At 43.1% G+C, this 23,137-nt stretch overlaps 1 protein-coding gene across 6 annotated transcripts in view; it reads left to right on the top strand.

The window, feature by feature from the left end:
- The window catches only part of CDK8 (cyclin dependent kinase 8), a 163,941-nt gene that overhangs the window by 57,804 nt on the left and 83,000 nt on the right, over nt 1–23,137 (top strand). For 5 of the 6 annotated variants that reach the window (XM_070409442.1, XM_070409441.1, XM_070409440.1 and 2 more), the window contains exon 2: nt 4,896–4,971. The exons of the other annotated variant lie outside the window; for it this stretch is intronic. In XM_070409442.1, the coding sequence (XP_070265543.1) occupies nt 4,896–4,971 (76 nt within the window). The remainder of the gene's footprint in view (nt 1–4,895; nt 4,972–23,137) is intronic. 6 annotated transcript variants of the gene reach the window in all.

Raw genomic sequence — 23,137 nt, 5'->3', positions numbered from 1 at the left:
ATGCTCAACCACAAAGTCACTCCAGCTGGGCCAGAACAGACTCTTACATAGAGCTTAAACTCCATACCATAGCTGTTGACAATGTAATCAGTACTTCATGATTGTATTGCAGAGCTAATCTAGAACTTCTAGCTTCTATAACTGCTGATGAGAGGCCCAAAGGTATCCTGATTCCTGATCCTTTCTCTTTTTTCAATTATTTCTATTGAGATATAATTGACATAACATTGTGTAAATATAAGGTATACAGTGTATTGATTTAATAAATGTATATATTGTAGTATGATTAACATCACAGTGTTAGCTAACATCTCTCTCACGTCACATAATTATTTTTTGTGTGTATATATGGTGGAAACAATTAAAATATTGTCTTTTAGCAACTTCAAAACTTACAATACACTATCACTGTCTATAATTATTATGTAATTATTAAATACACTAGAGGCCTGGAGCATGGATTTGTGCAACGGTGGGGTCCCTTGGCCTGGCCTGCGCCCTCTTGCAATCCAGGACCCCTCAGGGGATGTCACACTGCCAGTTTTGGCCCAATCCCACAGGCCAGGCCAAGGGACCCCACCAGTGCACGAATCTGTGCACCAGGCTGGTTTCGGCCTAATCCCCGCAGGCCAGGCCGAGGTACCCCACATCAGGCTGGTTTGGGCCCAATCCCCACAGGCCAGGCCGAGGGACCCCACTGGTGCACGAATCTATGTCCGGGGTTTCTAATATGCATATAAGATCTTTGGTTAATCTCTTCTTGCCCTCCCCCCTCTCCCCTTCTCCTTCCCTCTGAGATTCATCAGTCTGTTTATGTTACCATGCCTGTGTGTTGAGCATCTGCCCCCTAGTGGTTATTGCGCGTCATAGCTACCAGTCGAATGGTCAGACAGTCACTTAGCTACTAAAGGCAAGTTTATACCCTTAAACAACATTCCCCAATTCTTCCATGCCCCAGCCCCTGGTAACCACCATTCTACTTTCTGTTTTTACAATATTGATTTTTTAAAATTCCACATATAAATGATATCATACAATACTTGTCTTTCTATCTGATTTCTCTCTCTTAGTGTCATGCTTTCAAGGTCCATTCATGTTGTCACAAAAGGTAGGATTTCCTTCTTTCTCATAGCTGAGTCATATTGATTGTCTCCAAGTGTTACCATTCCCTCTGAAAGCTCAAATGTAGGTTGCGGGTTCGATCCCCAGTCAGGGAGTGTAGTGAAGGCAACCAATAGATGTTTCTTTCTCCCACCCTCTCTAAGAATGTCCTTGGTTGAGAAATTTAAAAAAAATCTATATATATAAAGGGCTAATATGCTAAGTGTCCAACTGTCTGACTGGTCGCGATGACGCGCACTGACCACCTGTAGGCAGACACTCAATGCAGGAGCTGCCATGACGAGCACTGGCCATTTATAGAGAAACGGCACTGCAGACCTGGCACCCACAAAACAACACTTGGCTTCCCCTAGTGGGACACAGGCCCCACCACCAGTCTGGAACGACAGCCCACCAAATCGCAGCTGATGCTGCCAAGACCCCATGGCACAAAATGTGGCCCAAGCCCAGCCCAGCCCAGAAACAGTGGCTGTGGGCGCCAGGTAATGACGTCATGTAGCAACACCCGGCTTCCTCTTCCTAGAGACCGCTAGCCTCCTTGCAGTTTCTTCAGCCCAGGATCATGACTTTATAGTCAGGAGCAAACATTTTACACTTTAACCAAATATCTGTGAAGTGTTTTCCTGTGCCTCATCTCATTTGATCCTCACAGAAGTCCTGGAGTAGGTATATAGGAGACTCGGTAAAATCCTATTTTCTTTTCATTAGCTGGAAAATGGAGATTTAACAAGCTTAGAAACATGACCCGACTGAAAAGAAGTAAGAAATTGTGGACCTTGAAAATGACTTCAGGTTTTCTCACTGTGCAGAATATAGTCAAAGACTGCTGCAGTTAAATATTTTACCCTTTGTTCTCCCTGCGTGATCTACAATCCCTGCTTCATGTTGATATTTACTGCTGTGTTGCTGACAATTACCTGAAAGAGGAGTTGGGGTGCTTCACTGGGCTGGAAAAAATTTAGCTAAATCAGAAAGCAGGTCTAATTAAGCGAGTTTATGTATACATATAAAGCTCTCGCTGGTGCCAATCACATGCGTGTGTTTCCATCTGTCATTGTCAATCGTGAATTTGGTTGACACTTCTATTATAGAGAGAGGGCGAATAGCGATATTAAAACATTTCTTCTAATTTCCTTTCAATGTGCATGAATTTGTGCACCAGGCCTCTAATAGATAGATAAATAGTATTAACATGTGCCAGAAAAGACATAAAGTCCTATTATTATGACTTTTATTTTAGTAACTTTTTTAATTTAAATTTTACTTTTCAATTACAATTTACAGTTAATATTTTATATTAGTTTCAGGTGTACTGCATAGTGGTTAGATAATCATGTACTTTACACAATGTTCCCTTCGATATTTCCAGTACCCACCTGGCACCATATATAGTTATTATATTATTGACTACTAGTATATACCCTGCTATACTCTACATCCTTATGACTCTTTTGTAACTACTAATTTCTACTTCTTAGTCCCTTCATTTTATTTTTGTCACACTCTTTAACTTCTTTAAGTTTTTCAGAACTCATTCAGACTTAGTGAACATCAAATACAGATATTCTTATTGTATTTTTAATATGAGAGCCTGTGGTGCTTTACTAGAAAGTATATGAAAAACCTGATTGTAATACAACAAATCTTTGTCCAGAAAAATAATACTGTAATTGGGATTTGTTTTCTCAACTAAGGTTTGGGTGTAAAATATGTTTTAAAAACAATGATAAAGCTATGTAGGTTTTAATAATTATTTAAAATAATAAAGTATTAAATGAACTTAAATGAATGGATTTTGTAAGGAGTTATTCATTTGTTCATTGAAACCTTCACTCTAGTCAGGTCTCCAGCTCTACCATGTCTGCCCTTCTTTTAGTATATGACCTCATTTCTAACATCAAAAAAGTACAAAAGCCTTCACAATGAGAACTCCTCCAGTTTTTTGCCTCTGAACCAACTTTTTTGCATCTGTATTTATCCTTTTCTCTATCATCTTCCCATTACAGTGGAAGAAGTATTTCTCTTTCTAGACACTAATATCTCTTCAGTGTTTCAGTCTTTGTTCTCTTCATCTTTTTCTCTGTCTCCTGTATTAGCAGCTTATTTTCTCTGGTTTCTTCCTGTCAGTACTTAACATACTCAAGTTTCTTCCATCTTAAAAAAACAAATAACTCTTTAACCTTGTGTATTACTTTAACTGCTGCCTTATTTTCTCCCCTTCAGAGATTTATCTACATTTATTGTTTCAATTTACTTATGTCATATTCATTCCTTAGTCTTCTGCTATATAGACTCTGCTACTATATCACTGCAACTGTTTTAGCCTCATCCACTAGCCAGTAGTGACTTCTTCATTTCTAAATTCAGCAGATTCTTTTTTTCTTTTTTCCAAGGTACTCTTCTTAGTCCACCTTTTACTAGACCTCTTGGCAGATTTTAGTACTATTTGTGCCCTTTTTGAAAATTTTTTTCTTGCTGTTCCTTCTTGTTGGTCTCATCTATGCTCATGTCTTACATTACTATGTATATGCTGATTACAGAAACTTTTTTTTGACCTTTAGATGTGTTTATTTAGCTTGCCATCCTCATTTAGGTGTCTCACAGGTACCCTAACTCAACCTACCCAAAATAGAAGTCATCTTCCTGTTTCCTCAGATCTTTTTCTCCTGCTATATTTTTTACTCCAGTCCATGATGTTGTCAATGATCTGCTGCCAAATACAGAAATTATCTCATTCCACCATCTTATTTCTAATATTCAATGACCAAATGCTATTGGTTTTACTTCATATTGATCCTGCTTGTTTACTCTCTATATAGCAACCACCATACTGTAGTAGCCACCATCATCTCTCACCTGAGAAATTTTAATATTTCTTTTAACTGGTCTCTCTGCCTCCTATTCTTATTTACTCCCCCTAAGCATTCAAAAGACAGTTAAAGATTTTTTTCCCAAATAAAATATAATTTATATTCTCTGGTTAAAAAATCTTCAATGGAGTGCTTTCTGTTGTTCGTAGAGTAAAAAGACTTTTATGTTCTGCTTCCTAATTATATCCCAGCCTCAACTCCAGTTGTTTAGTATATCTGTTTTTTCCTCAAATGCTTTTCTCTCACCTCATAGGCCTTCACACTGTTTCCCCTCTTAATGACACACAATACTCTCTGTGGTTTGTACTTGCCCTGTCATAGTACTTATTTTTTATTGTGGTAGATTAGTTATTTACCATCTAGTCTAGTAGATACAGAAAGCTTAAAAGAAGAAATTCCATTGTAACCCTGTTACCTACAGTTCTGGATATATAGCAAGTGCTTAATAAACACATATTGAGTGAATCTTTTTGAAGGTAATTGAATATGTGAGGATACCACCATGCTTTAAATTATAACCATTTTGTACTTTAGTAATGCATTTATTTTTTTTAACCTACTAATATGTGAATGGGTATGGGTTTTAGAAAGCAAGTTTTTTATGTGTGTGTATTGTACATAGAAAGGAAGTGTATACATATAAGAGCAGAAAAAACCTATTATTGGAAGTCAGAAACTCCATTGTCTTCTGTGGACAAATCTTTATGTTCCTTTGAATCTAACTTCCCTCTTCAAATAATGGGATTGGACTAGATTGTCTAAGACATTTCTCTTGTATGACACTCCAAATATATGTGAGAGATATTAAATGTATAACTATGTAATTTTTATTTATTTTTTATTTTATTAAAATGCATATAAATTTATATTTATCTGCATATTAAAATAACTTTGTTTTTGCAGGAAAGATGATAAAGACTATGCTTTAAAACAAATAGAAGGAACCGGAATCTCTATGTCGGCATGTAGAGAAATAGCAGTAAGTGGAGCTTTTTTTATCAACATTATTACCAACTGACTTAGACGGTCAATTATGTAGGTGTCTGAATTGTGATTGTCATATATACTCATTAATTGAAAGTTAATAAATATTTTCATATCAATTATATGTAGAAGAATATATTCATTATGTAGAGGTGCCATGTAAATCTAATAAACATTTCTATATAAATTTATTTTATTGGTATTAAATCAATCTCTGTTGTTTATATAAATATATATTTTTCCAATAAGTATCACTAAATAGTTAAGGGTTTAGTTCTTATTTCATCTAGTATAATAAAAGTGGTATGTTAGTTCATATAAAATTAATATTATATTTTAATGATGTTACTTATGTGACCTTAAAATGAGATTGTGTTATTTGATTTTCATAGTATCTGTCTATTTATATAAACATATATGCCTTTTTCTTTTGGGAGCATAGGTTTCCAAATGGTACTAGAATCTCATTTTGATTTCAAAGGAAAATATTCTTCATGTTAATCCATTACTAACTAACTACTCATACAATTAAATTGAGTATTACTCCCATGAGATTTTACTTCAGTTTTTAATATTGTAAAACTGTGGGTCCAAATGTATTTTTTCTAGCTTTAATTTAAATAATTTTACTCATTTAACAAATTCTATACCATAAATAAGGATTTTAACTAACAGTCATTTATTGTGTATCATGTTGACAGGAACTAGAGTAGGTAGAAGTAAAGAAACGGAACAAGGGTGTCTGGCCATAAGTATTTACATGCTGATGAGGAAAGAGCCTAATAAAGCTTATAATAATAACAGTGTTTCAAGGACTATGACAGTAGTGTACACAGAATGGGAGAAGGGTATACCTCTAAACTACAGAAGTCACAGAAGGTTCCAGGTTTTGGAGGACATGTAAGAATTACCAACATGAGGGAAGAATGGAGGGCATTCTTAGCCACAGGTATGCTGGGTTGGAAATTGTATTTTACTTATTTGATACATTTTTCAAAATTTTGAATCTTGAGGCAAATCTGTACATTAACTGTCAGTTCTTCAACACCTACTACTCTAGTCAGTTTAAAGCAGTGATTCCCAAAGTGGGCACTACCGCCCCCTGGTGGGCGCTGCAGCGATCCAGGGGGGGCGGTGATGGCCACAGGTGCATTTGTTTTAACTTTTTTTGTATTACCTTTCTATTCTGAGTTCAATAAATAGTTTCACAATTTCAAACTTCAATGTTTCTAATTTACACCTTTCTTTACTATATTTTACGAAAAAAGTAGAAACATTAATACATATATCTTTCTGTTTAATTGCTATTAAAATTTTAAAAAAATTAATTTCCAGGGGGCGCTGAGTAATATTTTTTTCTGGAAAGGGGGCGGCAGGCCAAATAAGTTTGGGAACCACTGGTTTAAAGGATTAAAATCCATTGAACTATGGTAGTGACGTGAGGAGTCATGGTAGTGATTACTTTTGGAGGGGACAGGGAGTGGCATGGAGGGGAGGGGGAGACAAGGTAGTTTTCAGAATGCTGATAATCTTCTATTTTTTTAAAAATATATTTTATTGATTTTTTTACAGAGAGGAAGGGAGAGGGATAGAGAGTTAGAAACATCAATGAGAGAGAAACATCGATCAGCTGCCTCCTGCACATCTCCTACTGGGGATGTGCCCGCAACCCAGGTACATGCCCTTGACCGGAATCGAACCTGGAACCTTTCAGTCCGCAGGCCGACGCTCTATCCACTGAGCAAAACCGGTTTTGGCAATCTTCTATTTCTTGATCTTACTCTGAGTCTGGTTATATGGGCTTAATATGTGAAAACTCACTGAACTGTGCTCTTGTGGGTGAATGCTTTTCTCTATGTTTATTATAGTTCAACCAAAAGTTTTAAAAACAAACAAAACAATTGATTTCAGGAACAGACATATTTATGTTTATATTGAAAACTGTAAATTTAGTTTAAACACAAAAAGGAATATGAAAGCTTATTTTAATGTACCAATTGTGGTTCTTCAGCCTAAGGTGAACAGAAACTTTTAATTTTGATGAATTTAATTTACGAATTTTTTCCTTTTATGACTATTGTTTTCTGTGTCTGGCTGAAGAAATCTTTATCGACCCACTGATTGTGAAGATAATTATGTTTTCTTCCAAAAGCTTTTATAGATTTAACTTTATTTTCTAGTCTATGATTAAATTTTGTTTGTGATATGCTGTAGGTTTTGAGGCTCTTCTCTTCTCATTCCATATGAATATACAATTGTTTTTTGAAGACATTCAATTCCCTGTTGAATTCCTTTGGTACCTTTGTAGAAAACTAAATGGCTTTGTAAGTGCAGGACCATTTCTGGGCTCTATTTCATTCTGTTGATCTCTTTGTCTATCCTTATGCCAATACCAGATTATTCTAACTCAGCGATTTTCAACTGGTGTGCTGCAAGAATTTTTAAAACATGCAATACCTGATCTCTTTTCCCTTAAATTGTCAAATTAAAAAAAAATAACAACATCCAACACAACAATAGCCAGTAGTTGTGAATGAACCAAAATATATCTATATTTTTTGTCACATTGGCAAAAAATATAATATAGTATTTTAGTGTGCCATAGAAATTTAGTAATTAGTTCATGTGTGCCAGGGGATGTAAAACGTTAAAATCGCTGCTCTATCATTATAGCAAGATTTGAAATATGGTCTTACAAAATCACCAGCTTTGTTCTTCTGTTTCAGGATTGTTTGAACTTTGCATTATTATATAAAATTTTTAATCAGCTAGTCAGTTTCTAATTCTAAAAAATCCTTGCTGGGGTTATGATTTCGATCGATTCAGAGAATTGACATCCTAATAATATTGGAACTAAGAAGCCATGAATGTAGAAAGACACACTTTCCATTTTATAAGGTTTTCTTTCATTTCTCTCAGTGTTTTATAGTTTTTAGTATAGAGTTTTTGTACATCTTTTGTTAAATTCACTCCTAAGCACTTTATGTTTTCTGACAGCATTATACATGGAATTATTTGAAAATTTTGATTTTCCATTTATTTGCTTCTGTACTCAGAAATACAATTGATTTTTTAATGTTGTATATATATTTATATACTTATATATATTATATATCTAAATTCACCGGTAGGTTTTTGGTGATATATTGGGATTTTCTATATAATTACGTCACCTATAACTAAAAATGATTTTACTTCTTGCCATCTTTATGCTTTTAATTTTTTAAAAAATTTTTTTATTGCACTGTAGGACCTTGCATGCAATGTTGAACAGTAGTGAGAGCAGATCTCTGTGACTTGTTCCCAGTCTTGGGGTCAGGTATTTTTAGTGTTTCACCATTACATAAAATGCTAACTATCACTTTTTTATAGATGTCATTAGCCAGGCTTAAGTTGTTGCCTTCTATTTTTTCATAAATGGTATTGAGTTTTATCAAATGCTTTTTGTGTTGTTAAGGAGTTCTAGGTAGTATGAGTTTGAAGGATGTTAGTCTAATTATCTTTCCTATACTGCAAGCATGTCAAACTCACAGCCTGCGGGCCGCGTGCAGCCCACAATGAATAATTTGCGGCCCAGCCAATATAATGGTATATGAGAAACATTTTAATAAAAATTTCATAACTTAATTTTTACAATATCCTGTTATACGTAATTATTAATAATGAACTACAATGTGTGCTAATGACTGATTACTATAATTGTGTTGCATTCATTTCCCTTACGCACTTTATGCGCAGGCGCACCATTTCCACTAATACCAGCAGCGAATATTTTAGCAGCCGATTGCCAAGTCATTAGTCTTGGACTGACTTGTTTGGTGTGCGCAACAGGAAATATTTCACTTTCGGAGAACAAGAAAAATAGGTTTATTTGCATCACACTTATTAATTTGTGCAGTTATTCAGTATCTGGTAAGTTAATGTTCAAGAAAAAACATTAATTTTTATTAAAATGTTCTATTATTTTATGTTAATGATTACTGATTTATTTCAGCCCTTTGTATTCAGCATGTCTCTATCGAAATAAACCTCCATGTCTATGAAAATTGAAGCTTTTGGTTTTTTGCAGCCCACATAAACTTAAACCTTGTTTATTTGGCCTGTATTAGCTTTTGAGTTTGACATGCTTGCTGTACTTTCTTTGTCTTTGGTATCTAGATTATAGTGTCCGCATGAAAAAAGTTAGGGAGCATTTTTTCATTCTCTATTTTCTGACAGAGTTTCTATATGATTGGTAATTATTTTTCCTTAAATGTTTGATATTATTCACCAACTAGTATTATTTTCTTAAGAGATATAGGACTCCTCAGATTTTATATTTCATCTTGTGTTTGATAAATTGTATTTTTACTTAATTTGTCCATTTCTTTTAAGTTGTTGAATTTGTTAGCACAAAGTTGTGCATAATAGTCCCTTATTAACTTTTCACATCTGTAGCTTCTGTAGTGATGTCCTGTTTCATTGCCGACTTGGTAATTTTTGTTTCTGTCTAAATCATTGATTTCTGTTCTTAACTTTATTATTTCTTCTGCTTATTTTAAGCTTACATTTATTTTTTATTTTCTTAAGGTGGAACCTTAGGTCATTCATTTTTAAACTATTCTTTTCTAATATAATTAATGAAAACTATAAATATTTCTTTAAGCTGTGTTTTACTTATATTCTACAAATTTTGTTGTATTTTAATTGTTTTTAGTTTAAAATATTTTCACTTATCTTTGAAATTTTTAAAATATTCTATTCATGGGTTATTTAGAAATGTATTGTTTAATTTTTAAATATATGAGGCTTTCTAGGTAATTTATTGTGGTTGATTACTAATTTCTTTTTGTTATGGTTGGAGAAAAGGGACCCTAGGGTATGTTTTAGAGCAGGGGTCCTCAAACTACAGCCCGCGGGCCACATGCAAATACAAATATTGTATTTGTTCCCGTTTTGTTTTTTTACTTCAAAATAAGATATGTGCAGTGTGCATAGGAATTTGTTCATAGTTTTTTTTTAAACTATAGTCCGGACCTCCAACGGTCTGAGGGACAGTGAACTGGCCCCCTGTTTAAAAAGTTTGAGGACCCCTGTTTTAGAGATACATACTAAAATATTTATAGGTGAAATCATGTGATGTCAGAGATTTACTTCAAAATAATCCCAGTTAAGGTGGGAGGAGAGGTTATGAATATATATAAAACTAGAGGCCCGGTGCACGAAATTCATGCATGGGGGTTGGTCCCCCTTAGCCCAGCCTGCACCCTCTCCAATCTGGGACCCTCGGGGGACATCCCTCTCACAATTCTGGACCGCTGTCTCCTAATTGCTCACCTGCCTGCCTGCCTGTTTGCCCATAACTGCTCCCCCCTGCCGGCCTGATCGCTGCTCACTGCCCCCTGCCCTGCCGGGCTGGTTGCCCCTCACTGCCCCTCCTGCCAGCCTAATTGCCCCCAACTGCCCCCACTGCCGGCCTGGTCGCCCCTAACTTCCCCACCCCCCTTCTGGCTTGGTTGCCTCTTACTGCCCCCTCTGCCAGCCTGGTTGCTACTAACTGCCCCTCCCCTGCTGACCTGGTTGCCTCCAAATGCCCCCCTGCTGGTCTGGTCTCCCCTCACGGGCCCCCCGCTGGCCTGGTCGCCCCACGCAGCCTGCTTGTTCAGTCGTTTGGTCGTCCCTCACTAACCCCCCTGCTGGCCTGATCGTAGGCAGCCATCTTGTGAGGGCATGTCGGTCAATTTGCATATTACCTCTTTATTATATAGGATGGGAAAAAATGACTTGGTTTTCAAACAAATCACTTACCCAACATCCTTCTGGAATGAATTAAGTTCGAGAACCAAGGCTCCACGTATATAGGGATTTGCTTTACTCTTCTATTTTATATACTTCTGAAAAAAATTTTCATAGTAAAAAAAAGAGAAAGAAAATCTCATCTTTTCTGCCAAATCTTATCAGACCTTTCTCCCTTCCATGTATGAAATCTTCCTCTGAGAAGTCCTGTTTTCCCACCACTCACCATCATTATTCTTTTACTAGAGACCCAGTGCACGAAATTCAAGCACTGGTAGAGTCCCTAGCAGCTGCAGGCTGGGTACCCCCTCCTTTCCCCCGCCTGTCTGTCCCCGCCGCTGACCAGAGCCTCCCTCCCTCGCTTCCCTCAGCCGCCTGCCGGCACCAGGGCCTCCCTCCCTTCCCCTGGCCGGCCCGCCCCCTGGTCGAACTCCCGGAAGAACTCCGGTCGAGGGGACAATTTGCATACTATGCTTTTTTTTATATAGGATAATCTGTCCCCAATTTCTTTTCTTCATAGCACTTATTACAAATTATAACTATAAGGAGTTTCTTTCTTTTTGTTTGCTTATTTTCTATTTGTTGGTCCTACCCCCCACTACACTCACTGTAAAATTAATTAACTTTTAAAATATAAAGCCAATACTCCATGGCCAATACCATTTCTTCACTAGTGTGTACTAGGCTTGATATATAGTCTTTGCTCAGTGAGTAATTCTAAAAGAAGGGAGGAAGGAAAGAACTCTGAGAATTTCTACCAAAGTTAAGAGCATTGCATATCTTTATCCTCACTGTATTGTAAATGGTTTGTTTTGTGTTTCCAAAATTTTCTGTAAGCTGGAATTCTTTAGCGTATTGGTTTTCAAACTGCTTTAGTGGATCGTCCTTATTGCTAGAGGATGCCTTGTAGTTGGGATAGGGAAGCTAGGGGAGCAGAGGTAAAGTTTCAGACTCTATTTTTAAACCCCACATGTACTTTAACCTGAGCATCTCAGTTTTTAAAATGAATTTGTAAGAATTCTATTGAAGAAAAGGATCCACAGCTCTTCAAAATATTGAAAATATGCTTTCATAGTAATTTTAACTCAATCATACTTATGGCATAAATTTAGAATTTATTACTTTTGTTGTGCTTTAAAATTTTTAATATTAAAAGTCAATGTCATTTTGAGATTATTACAGGTTTTCTTAACCTATTTTCTATTTTACGGCACAATTGGAATGAATTAAGTTTATTATAAACAATGTATTAAAACATTTATATTTTTAGCAGTGATCATAGTACTAAGGAAATTATAAGATTTTTTTCCCAGTAGAATTAGAAAAACTTAGGTGGTTTATGTGATGGAAACCATTGCATAAAGTTATTTAAACCTTTTATTTAAATAGTTTTGACACAAAATCTTCTAAAGGGCAAAAAATAACTTACAAAATGTTAAGAAATAGGCATTTCTATACGGGGTGGGGGGAGGGTGCTCTGTGTGGGGTGATGAAATGCTAAAGTTCTATTTATCAGATATGTGGAATTGTCATGTCAGAACACCAGTTTCACAGTAGTGTATGTAGTGGTTAAGACCCTAGCTAGATTACCTGAGGTCTTATTCTAGCTTTACCTGTTAACTATCTTGAAGGGCCCAAAGCAACTTACTTAATTTCCCTGTTTTTGTCATTTGTAAGAAAGAAATTATGATAGTATCTCATAGGGTTATGTTAAGGAGCATAGAGCACTTTTTTGGACATAATAATTCATTTATTCATATATTTATATATGTACCAAATCCTTAATATGTGCCTACCAGGTGCCAAGCAGTATGTTAGAAGCTAGTAGGGCAATGTCCAGCAAGACACATGCCTGCCACTGTTCATTTCATAATCTAGTATATATTTAAACCTTCTGTGTGTGGGTTGTAAAAAGAACTAGGCCCCCAGGGTATTAGGTTTGGGGAGGTATTGATTGGTAATGGCCATGGAGTATTGGTTTTGTATTTTAAAAGTTAATTTTTAAAGCATTTAAATCTTGATTCTAACCATTACCTAGGAATATGATCTTGAGCAAATTATGTAAACCGGTATTTCCTCATCTATACTAATCTACACTAATAAAAGAGAAACATGGTAATTGGCGTACGACCGCTACCCTTCCCATTGGCTAATCAGTGTATCCTTATGCAAATTAACTGTCAGCCAAGATGGCGGCCGGCAGCCATGCACTGAAGCGAGCAGGGAGGCTTGCTTCCTCCAGGGACTGCAGATTCCAACGTTCCCCGCCTCACTTGCCCGACTCTCAACTGCAACTCTAAGCAACTATTACTATGTTGCAAATAAGAAGCTAAACAAAACAGGCTTTCAGTCAGACCCGGACCACAACATTGTATCCATGTTTTCAGCAGCGAGGCCTCAGAGCTAAAGCTGGCCCAGAATAAAAAAAAAAAAGAAAACAAGGAGCGGTTGGGAGCTTTTAGTCAACTGCCAGCCAGGAAACAGCCCTCAGCCCCTCAGCCAGCCTGGCCAGGCACCCCAGTGGGGACCCCCACCCTGATCCAGGACACCCTTCAGGGCAAACCAGCCGGCCCCCACCCATGCACCAGGCCTCTATCCTATATAGTAAAAGGGTGATATGCCTCCCGGCATCGGGATCAGCGGAGCAGCGAGGCTCCCGGCACTGGGATCAGCGTGACGGGGCAGCGCCCAAACCCCCTGATCACCCTGCGGCTCTGTGAGTGACAGGGGGCGGGACCACAACCTCCCTATCCGCCCTGCTCTGTGTGTGACAGGGGGCAGCACCCAAACCCCCTGATCAGCCCTGCTCTGTGCCTGATAGGGGGGGAGCTCCCCAATCCCCCAATTGCCCTGTGGCTCTGTGTGTGACAGGGTGCAGCGCACCAACCCCCTGATCTGCCCTGCTCTGTGTGTGACAGGGTGAGGCGCCCCAACCCCCTTTCCCCCCCCACGGGCCCTGCTCTGTGTGTGACAGGGTAGAACCATAACCTCTCCATCGGCCCTGCCCCAAGTGTGACAGTGGCGGTGCCCCAACCCCCTGATCGGCCCTGCTCTGTGGGTGATAGAGGGTGGCGCCCCAACCCCCCTCCATGGGCCTTGCTCTGTGTGTGACAGGGTAGAGCCATAACCTCCCCATCGGCCCTGCCCTGAATGTGACAGGGTGCGGCGCCCCAACCCCCCTCCACGGGCCTTGCTCTGTGTGTGACAGGGTAGAGCCATAACCTCCCCATCGGCCCTGCCCTGAGTGTGACAGGGTGCAGCGCCCCAACCCCTGATCCACCCTGCTCTGTGTGTGACAGGGGGCAGTGCCCCAGCTCCCCTATCGGCCCTACTCTGTGAGTGACAGGGGGCAGCGCCCCAACCCCCCTGATGGACCCTGCTCTGTGAGTGACAGGGGGCAGCGCCCCAACCCCCTGATCGGCCCTGCTCTGTGCGTGACAAGGGGTGGCGCCGCAACCTCCCCATTGACCCTGCCTTGAGTATAACAGGGGGCGGTGCCCCAACCCCCCAATCAGTCTACCCTGAGCGTGACTGAGGGTGGCATTGCAACCTCCCGATCCGCCCTGCTCTGTGCATGACGGGGCAGCGCCCCAACTCCACAATCAGCCCTGCTCTGAGCCCGACCAGGGGCTGCACTTAGGGATTGGGCCTGCCCTCTGCCCCCCGGGAGCAGGCCTAAGCCAGCAGGTCGTTATCTCCCGAGGGGTCCCAGACTGTGAGAGGGCACAGGCCGGGCTGGGGGACCCCCCCCCCCCCCACCAGTGCACAAATTTTTGTGCAGGGGGCCTCTAGTCTACACTAATAAAAGAGAAACATGGTAATTGGCGTACGACCGCTACCCTTCTGATTGGCTAATCAGCGTATCCTTATGCAAATTAACTGTCAGCCAAGATGGCGGCCTGCAGCATGCACTGAAGCGAGCAGGGAGGCTTCCTTGCTCCAGTGACTGCAGATTGCAACGTTCCCCGCCTGACTTGCAGGCCTCTGAGCTGGCAGTTTGAAACATTCTAACAAATATAGCCGGCTGGGATCTCAGAGCTGAAGTTATACATTGTTTCGATTATAGAACGGCAAACAAACCAGCAGTGGAAGCCTCAGAGCTAGAGCCAGAGCTAAAGCTGGCCCAGAAGAAAAAAAAACAAGAAAAAAAGGAGTGCTTGGGAGCTTCCCGCCAGCCTGAAAGCAGTCAAAACCGCCAGCCTGAAAGCAGCCCTCAGCCCCTCACCCAGACTGACCAGGCACCCCAGTGGGGACCCCCACCCTGAAGGGTGTGTGACCAGATGCAAACAGCCATCATCTCCTCATCCAGGCTGGCCAGGCACCCCAGTGGGGACCCCCACCCTGACCCAGGACACCCTTCAGGGAAAACCAGCCAGCCCCCAGGCCTCTATCCTATATAGTAAAAGGGTAATATGCCTCCCAGCACTGGGATCAGCGGAGCAGTGAGGCCTCCTGGCACCAGATCAGCGTGACAGGGGGCAGCGCCCAAACCCCCTGATCGCCCTGCGGCTCTGTGTGTGACAGGGGGTGGAGCCCCAACCTCCTGATCGGCCCTGCTCTGTGTGTGACAGGGTGCGGCGCCCAAACCTGCCCCCCCCTCCACGGGCCCTGCTCTGTGTGTGACAGGGTAGAGCCATAACCTCCCCATCGGCCCTGCCCTGAGTGTGACGGTGGTGGCGCCCAAACCCCCTGATCCGCCCTGCTCTGTGTGTGACAGGGGCGGTGCCCCAACTCCCCTATTGGCCCTACTCTGTGCGTGACAGGGAGGAGCTCCCCAACCCCCTGATGGGCCCTGCTCTGTGAGTGACAGGGGGGAGTTCCCCAACCCCGTGATGGGCCCTGCTCTGTGAGTGACAGGGGGCAGCGCCCCAACCTCCTGATTGGCCCTGCTCTGTGCGTGACAGGGGGTGGCACCACAACCTCCCCATCGACCCTGCCTTAAGTGTGACAGGGGGCGGTGCCCCAACCGCCCAATCAGCCCTACCCTGAGCGTGACTGAGGGTGGCATCACAACCTCCCAATCTGCCCTGCTCTGTGCATGACGGGGCGGCGCCCCAACTCCCCAATCAGCCCTGCTCTGAGCCCGACCAGGGGCTGCACTTAGGGATTGGGCCTGCCCTCTGCCACCGGGAGCAGGCCTAAGCCAGCAGGTCGTTATCTCCCGAGGGGTCCCAGACTGTGAGAGGGCATAGGCCGGGCTGAGGGACCCCCCCTTCCCCCCCGAGTGCACAAATTTTTGTGCACCGGGCCTCTAGTCTACACTAATAAAAGAGAAACATGGTAATTGGCGTAGGACCGCTACCCTTCCCATTGGCTAATCAGCGTATCCTTATGCAAATTAACTGTCAGCCAAGATGGCGGCTGGCAGCCATGCACTGAAGGGAGCAGGGAGGCTTGCTTCCTCCAGGAACTGCAGGCTCCAACGTTCCCCGCCTCTCAACTGCAACTCTAAGCAACTATTACTATGTTGCAAATAAGAAGCTAAACAAAACCGGCTTTCAGTCAGCCCCGGACCGCAACATTGTATCCATGTTTTCAGCAGCGAGGCCTCAGAGCTAAAGCTGGCCCAGAATAAAAAAAAAAAAAAAGAAAAAGGAGCAGTTGGGAGCTTTTAGTCAACTGCCAGCTGGAAAACAGCCCTCAGCTCCTCAGCCAGCCTGGCCAGGCACCCCAGTGGGGACCCCCACCCTGATCCAGGACACCCTTCAGGGCAAACCAGCCGGCCCCTACCCGTGCACCAGGCCTCTATTCTATATAGTAAAAGGGTAATATGCCTCCCGGCACCGGGATCAGCGGAGCAGCGAGGCTCCCGGCACCGGGATCAGCGGAGCAGCGAGGCTCCTGGCACCGGGATCAGTGTGACGGGGCAGCGCCCAAACCCCCTGATCATCCCTGCTCTGTGCCTGATAGGGGGGAGCTCCCCAATCCCCCAATTGCCCTGCGGCTCTGTGTGTGACAGGGTGCAGTGCACCAACCCCCTGATCGGCCCTGCTCTGTGTGTGACAGGGTGAGGCGCCCCAACACCCCGCCCCCACGGGCCCTGCTCTGTGCCTGATAGGGGGGAGCTCCCCAATCCCCCGATTGCCCTGCGGCTCTGTGTTTGACAGGGTGCAGCACACCAACCCCCTGATTGGCCCTGCTCTGTGTGTGACAGGGTGAGACGCCCCAACACCCCGCCCCCACGGGTCCTGCTCTGTGTGTGACAGGGTAGAGCCATAACCTCCCCATTGGCCCTGCCCTGAGTGTGACAGTGGCAGTGCCCCAACCCCCTGATCTTCCCTGCTCTGTGTGTGACAGGGTAGAGCCATAACCTCTCCATCGGCCCTGCCCTGAGTGTGACAGTGGTGGCGCCCCAACCCCCTGATCGGCCCTGTTCTGTGGGTAATAGAGGGTGGCACCCCAATCCCCCTCCACAGGCCTTGCTCTGTGTGTGACAGGGTAGAGCCATAACCTCCCCATTGGCCCTGCCCTGAGTGTGACAGGGTGCAGCTTCTCAACCCCTTGATCCGCCCTGCTCTGTGTGTGACAGGGGGCGGTGTCCCAGCTCCCCTATCGGCCCTACTCTGTGAGTGACAGCGGGGAGCTCCTCAACCCCCTGATGGACCCTGCTCTGTGAGTGACAGGGGGCAGCGCCCCAACCCCCCTGATGGACCCTGCTCTGTTAGTGACAGGGGGCGGCACCCCAACCCCCTGATTGGCCCTGCTCTGTGAGTGACAGGGGGCAGCGCCCCAACCCCCTGATCGGCCCTGCTCTGTGCGTGACAGGGGGTGGCGCCGCAACCTCCCCATTGACCCTGCCTTGAGTGTAACAGGGGGCGGTGCCCCAACCCCCCAATCAGTCTATCCTGAGCGTGACTGAGGGTGGCATTGCAACCTCCCGATCCGCCCTGCTCTGTGCATGACAGGGGGCGGCGCCCCAACTCCCCAATCGGCCCTGCTCTGATCCTGACCAGGGGCTGCACCCAGGGATTGGGCCTGCCCTCTGCCACCCGGGAGCAGGCCTAAGCCAGCAGGTCGTTATCTCCAAAGGGGTCCCAGACTGTGAGAGGGCACAGGCCGGGCTGAGGGACCCCCCACCCCGAGTGCACAAATTTTTGTGCACCGGGCCTCTAGTCTATTCTAATAAAAGGATAATATGCTAATTAAACCAGGAGACCTTCCAGGATACCAGCTGGGGAGAGCAGTTGGGGGCCATGAGGCCAGCAGGGGAGGGCATTTGGGGGCCATGAGGCCAGCAGGGGTGGGCAGTTGGGGGCAAGAAGGCTGGCAGGGGGGACAGTTGGGGGCAAGCAGGCCAACAGGCAGAGTAGTTAGGGGCAATCAGGTAGGAAGGCAGGTGAGCGGTTAGGAGACAGCGGTCCCGGATTGCAAGAGGGATGTCTGACTGCCGGTTCAGGCCTAATCCCTGGGCCTAAACCAGCAGTCGGACATCCCCTGAGGGGTCCCAGATTGGAGAGGGTGCAGGCCAGGTGATGGGACAGCTCCCCACCCCCCGTGCATGAATTTCATGCACCAGGCCACTAGTTTGTAAAATAAAAGTACTGTAATCTCCCTTTATCCATAGGGGATATGTTCCCCTGCTGGTTGTCTAAAAAAACACAGGTAGTATTGAAGCCTACATACTATTCAGTTAATCCTTAAACAACATGGGGTTTAGGGGCACTGAAACTGCCCACCCTCCGTCCTTTAAAGTTGAAAAGCTGAGCATAACTTTTTTATTTTTTTAATGATCAAGGAGAGAGAGAGAGAGGAGAGAGAGAGAGAGAAAGAGAGAGAGAGAGAGAGAGGAGAGAGAAACGTTGATTTATTGTTCCACTTATTAATGCATTTATTGGTTGATTCTTGTATGCGCCCTGACTGGGGATTGAACCCACAACCGTGGCATATAGGAACAACACTAACCAACTAAGCCACCGGCCAGGGCCCAAGCATAACTTTTGACTTTCCAGAAACTTAACTAATAGCCTATAGTTGACCAGAAGCCTTAAGAATACCATAAATACTAGATTAATACATATTTTAATATGTTATACTAGAGGCCCGGTGCACAAAATTTGTGCACTCGGGTGGGGGGGGGGGTCCCTCAGCCCAGCCTATGCCCTCTTGCAGTCTGGGACCCCTTGGAGGATGTCCACCTGCTGGCTTAGGCTCGCTCCCTGGGGGATCGGGCCCAAGCTGGCAGTCAGACATCCCTCTGGCAGCCCAGCAGCCCTCGGGGGATGTCCACTTACCAGCAGGGAGCAGACCTAAGCTGCAGTCGGACATCCTTAGCGCTGCTGAAGAGGCGGGAGAGGCTCCCGCCACCACCGCTGTGCTGGCAGCCATCAGCCTGGCTTCTGGCTGAGCAGAGCTCCCCCTGTGGGAGCACACTGACCACCAGGGGACAGCTCCTGCATTGAGCATCTGCCCCCTGGTGGTCAGTGTGTGTCATAGTGACCAGTCATTCCCAGTCGTTCTGCTGTTAGGGTTAATTTGCATATTACCCTTTTATTATATAGGATAGAGGCCTGGTGCACGGGTGGGGGCCGGCTGGTTTGCCCTGAAGGGTGTCCCGGATCAGGGTGGGGGTCCCGCTGGGGTGCTTGGCCAGCCTTGGTGAGGGGCTGATGGCTGTTTTCAGGCTGGCCACACCCCATTCAGGGTGGGGGTCCCCACTGGAGTGCCTGGCCAGTCTGGGTGAGGGGCTGAGGGCCGTTTTCAGGCTGGTCAAGCCCCCCGGTGACAGAAGCTCCCAGCCTCTCCTTTTTTTCTTTTTTCTTTTTTATTCTTGGATTTATTTACCTTCTATAATTGAAACTTTATAGCCTTGAGTGGAGCTCAGAGTAGGCCAGGGCAGGCGGGAAGCTTGGCTTCCTCCATCGCCAGGGGAACCGAAGCCTCCTGCTCGCTCCATCTCCGTGGTCACGGCCGGCTGAAAGCAGGTATCTGGGGTTTATTTATCTTCTATAATTGAAACTTTGTTGCCTTGAGTGGAGCTCAGAGCCAGCCGCAGCAGGCAGGAAGCTTGGCTTCCTCCATCACTGGGCAACCAAGCCTCCTGCTCACTCCAGCTCCGTGGCTGCCGGCCACCATCTTGGTTGGGTTAATTTGCATATAGTTGCTCTGATTGGCTGGTGGGCATGGCTTAAGGCATAGTGAAGGTAAAGTCAATTTGCATGTTTGTCTTTTATTAGTGTAGATGTATTATATAATGTATTCTTAAAATAAAAAAAAATGTCATTATAAAAATCATAAGGGTCCGGCTGACATGGCTCAGTGGTTGAGCATCAACCTAAGAACAGGAGGTCATGGTTTGATTTCCAGTCAGGGCATATGCCTGGGTTGTGGGCTTGATCTCCAGTGTGAGGCATGCAGAAGGCAAGTGATTCTCTCTCAGCATTGATGTTTCTGTCTCTCCCCCCACCCGCACCCCCTTCCACTCTGTAATCAATTTTAAAAATTTTAAAAAAAGGAAATCATAAGGAAAAGAATATACTTATGGTATTGATTGAAAAAATCCATGTACAAGTGGACCCATGCAATTCAAACCTACCTTGTTCGAGGGTCAGCTGTACTGTTCCTATACATAGCGACCCATGATAAGTTCTAATTTATAAATTAGAAAAAGATAAAAAATATATATATATATATAAATAAGGCACAATAAGAGATAAACAATAATAACTAATAGTAAACTAGAACGACTCTGACAATATACTGTAATAAAAGGTAGGTAAATGGCTTTGGGGTCATTAGTAAAATAAAGGTTACTTGAACACAGGCATGTTGATACCATGATAATGAATCTGATAACTGAGACAGTTACTAAGTGACTAATGGGTGGTTAGTGTATGCAGTGTGGATATGTTAGACAAGGGGGATGATTCATATCCGGGCCTAGATGGCATGAGATTTCATCATGCTACTTAGATTGGCACCCAGTTATTTCTGGAATTTTCAACTTAATATTTTTAGACCACAGTTGATAGTAGGTATCTGAAACCATAGAAAGTAAAACCATGGATAAGGGGTCTACTGTAATATAAATTTATATATTTCATAGGTTAATTCATGATTCAGATAATATATGTCATATGCTTAGCCCCATACTTGGCTGCTAGGAAGAGCTTAATAAAATGGTTGCTGTTTTTTTGTTTTGTTTTGTTTTGTTTTTGTTTTTTTACTTCCCTTTGCCTACATTTTTTTTCTTTAAATTCTTTATTAGTTAAGGTATTACAAATGTGTACTCATCCCTCCCCATTAACCCCCATACTCCCCCCCACCCCCACTCATGATCTCATCCCCCTGTTGTCCATGTCCATTGGTTTGGCTTATATGCATGCATACAAGTCCTTTGGTTGATCTCTTCCCCTTACCCCCACCCTCCCCTACTTTCCCTCTGGGGATTAATAGTCTGATCACTGTTTCTCTGTTTTTGGATCTGTCCCTGTTCATCAGTCATGTTGTCTTCTATGTTCCGCAAATGAGTGAGATCATGTGGTATTTATCTTTCTCTGACTGGCTTATTTCACTTAGCATAATGCTCTCCAGTTCCATCCATGCTGTTACAAAAGGCAAGAGTTCCTTCTTTTTTACCGCAGCGTAGTATTCCATTGTGTAGATGTACCACAGTTTTTTAATCCATTCATCTGCTGTTGGGCACTTAGGCTGTTTCCAAATCTTAGCTATGGTGAATTGTGCTGCTATGAACATATGTGTGCATATATCCTTTCTGATTGGTGTTTCTGGCTTCTTGGGATATATTCCTAGAAGTGGGATCACTGGGTCAAATGGGAGTTCCATTTTTAGTTTTTTGAGGAAGCTCCATACCGTTCTCCACAGTGGCTGCACGAGTCTGCATTCCCACCAGCAGTGCAGAAGGGTTCCTTTTTCTCCACATCCTCTCCAACACTTGTTGTTTGTTGGTTTGTTGATGACAGCCATTCTGACAGGTGTGAGATGATACCGCATTGTCGTTTTGATTTGCATCTCCCATATAATTAGTGACTTTGAGCATGTTTTCATATGTCTTTCGGCCTTCTGTATGTCCTCTTTCGAAAAGTGTCTATCTAGATCCGTTGTCCATTTTTTGATTGGATTGTTTATCTTTCTATTGTTAAGTTTCATGAGTTCCCTGTAAATGTTGGGGATTAAACACTTATTGGTGATATCATTGGCAAATATGTTCTCCCATGCAGTGGGTCTTCTTGTTGTTTTGTTGATGGTTTCTTTTGCTGTGCAAAAGCTTTTTATTTTGATGTAGTCCCATTTGTTTATTTTCTCTTTAGTTTCCATTGCCCTAGGAGCATTATCAGAGAAGAAATTCCTTCAGCATATATTTGCGATTTCGCTGCCTGTGGATTCCTCTAGTATTTTTATGGTTTCCCATCTTACGTTTAAGTCTTTTATCTATTTTGAGTTTATTTTTGTGTATGGTGTGAGTTGGTGGTCTAGTTTCATCTTTTTGCATGTATCTGTCCAGTTTTCCCAACACCATTTATTGAAGAGACTGTCTTGACTCCATTGTATGTTCTTACCTCCTCTGTCAAATATTAATTGGCCATAGTGGTTTGGGTCGATTTCTGGGTTCTCTATTTTATTCCATTGATCTATATGTCTGTTCTTGTGCCAGTACCAAGCTGTTTAAGAACAGTGGCTTTGTAATACAGTTTGATATCTGGTATTGAGATCCCACCTACTTTGTTCTTCTTTCTCAGGATTGCTGCAGCAATTCAAGGTCTTTTTTTTATTCCAGATGAATTTTTGGAGTGTTCGTTCTAGATCTGTGAAATATGCCGTTGGTAATTTAATGGGGATTGCATTGAATCTATAGATTGCTTTGGTTAATATGGACATTTTGATTATGTTGATTCTACCAATCCATGAACACGGTATGTTCTTCCATCTGTTTATGTTTTCTTCTATCTCTTTATCAGTGTCCTGTAGTTTTTCGCATATAAGTCTTTTACCTCCTTAGTTAAATTTATTCCTAGGTATCTTAATTTTTTTGGTGCGATGGTAAATGGGATTGTTTTTTTAGTCTCACTTTCTGTAAGTTCACTATTGGTGTAAAGAAATGCCATAGATTTCTTGGCATTAAATTTGTATCCTACTACATTGCCGAATTCATTTATTAAGTCTAATAATTTTTTGATGGAGTCTTTAGGGTTCTCTGTGTACAGTATCATGTCATCTGCAAATAAGGACAGTTTTACTTCTTCTCTTCCAATTTGGATGCCTTTTATTTCTTCTTCTTGTCTGATCGCAACGGCTAGTACTCCCAGTACTATGTTGAACAAGAGTGGTGAGAGGGGGCATCCCTGTCTTGTTCCTGTTCTTAGGGGAAATGGTGTTAGTTTTTGCCCATTGATTATGATGTTGGCTGAGGGTTTGTCATATATGGCTTT

The sequence above is a fragment of the Myotis yumanensis genome, unplaced genomic scaffold (assembly GCF_028538775.1).
Source record: "Myotis yumanensis isolate MYYU_CA2020_CCGP unplaced genomic scaffold, mMyoYum1.0.hap1 SCAF_3, whole genome shotgun sequence".
Classification (NCBI taxonomy): Eukaryota; Metazoa; Chordata; class Mammalia; order Chiroptera; family Vespertilionidae; genus Myotis; species Myotis yumanensis.
Note: the sequence above shows the minus strand (reverse complement) of the source record. Positions and strands in the feature narration are given on the sequence as shown.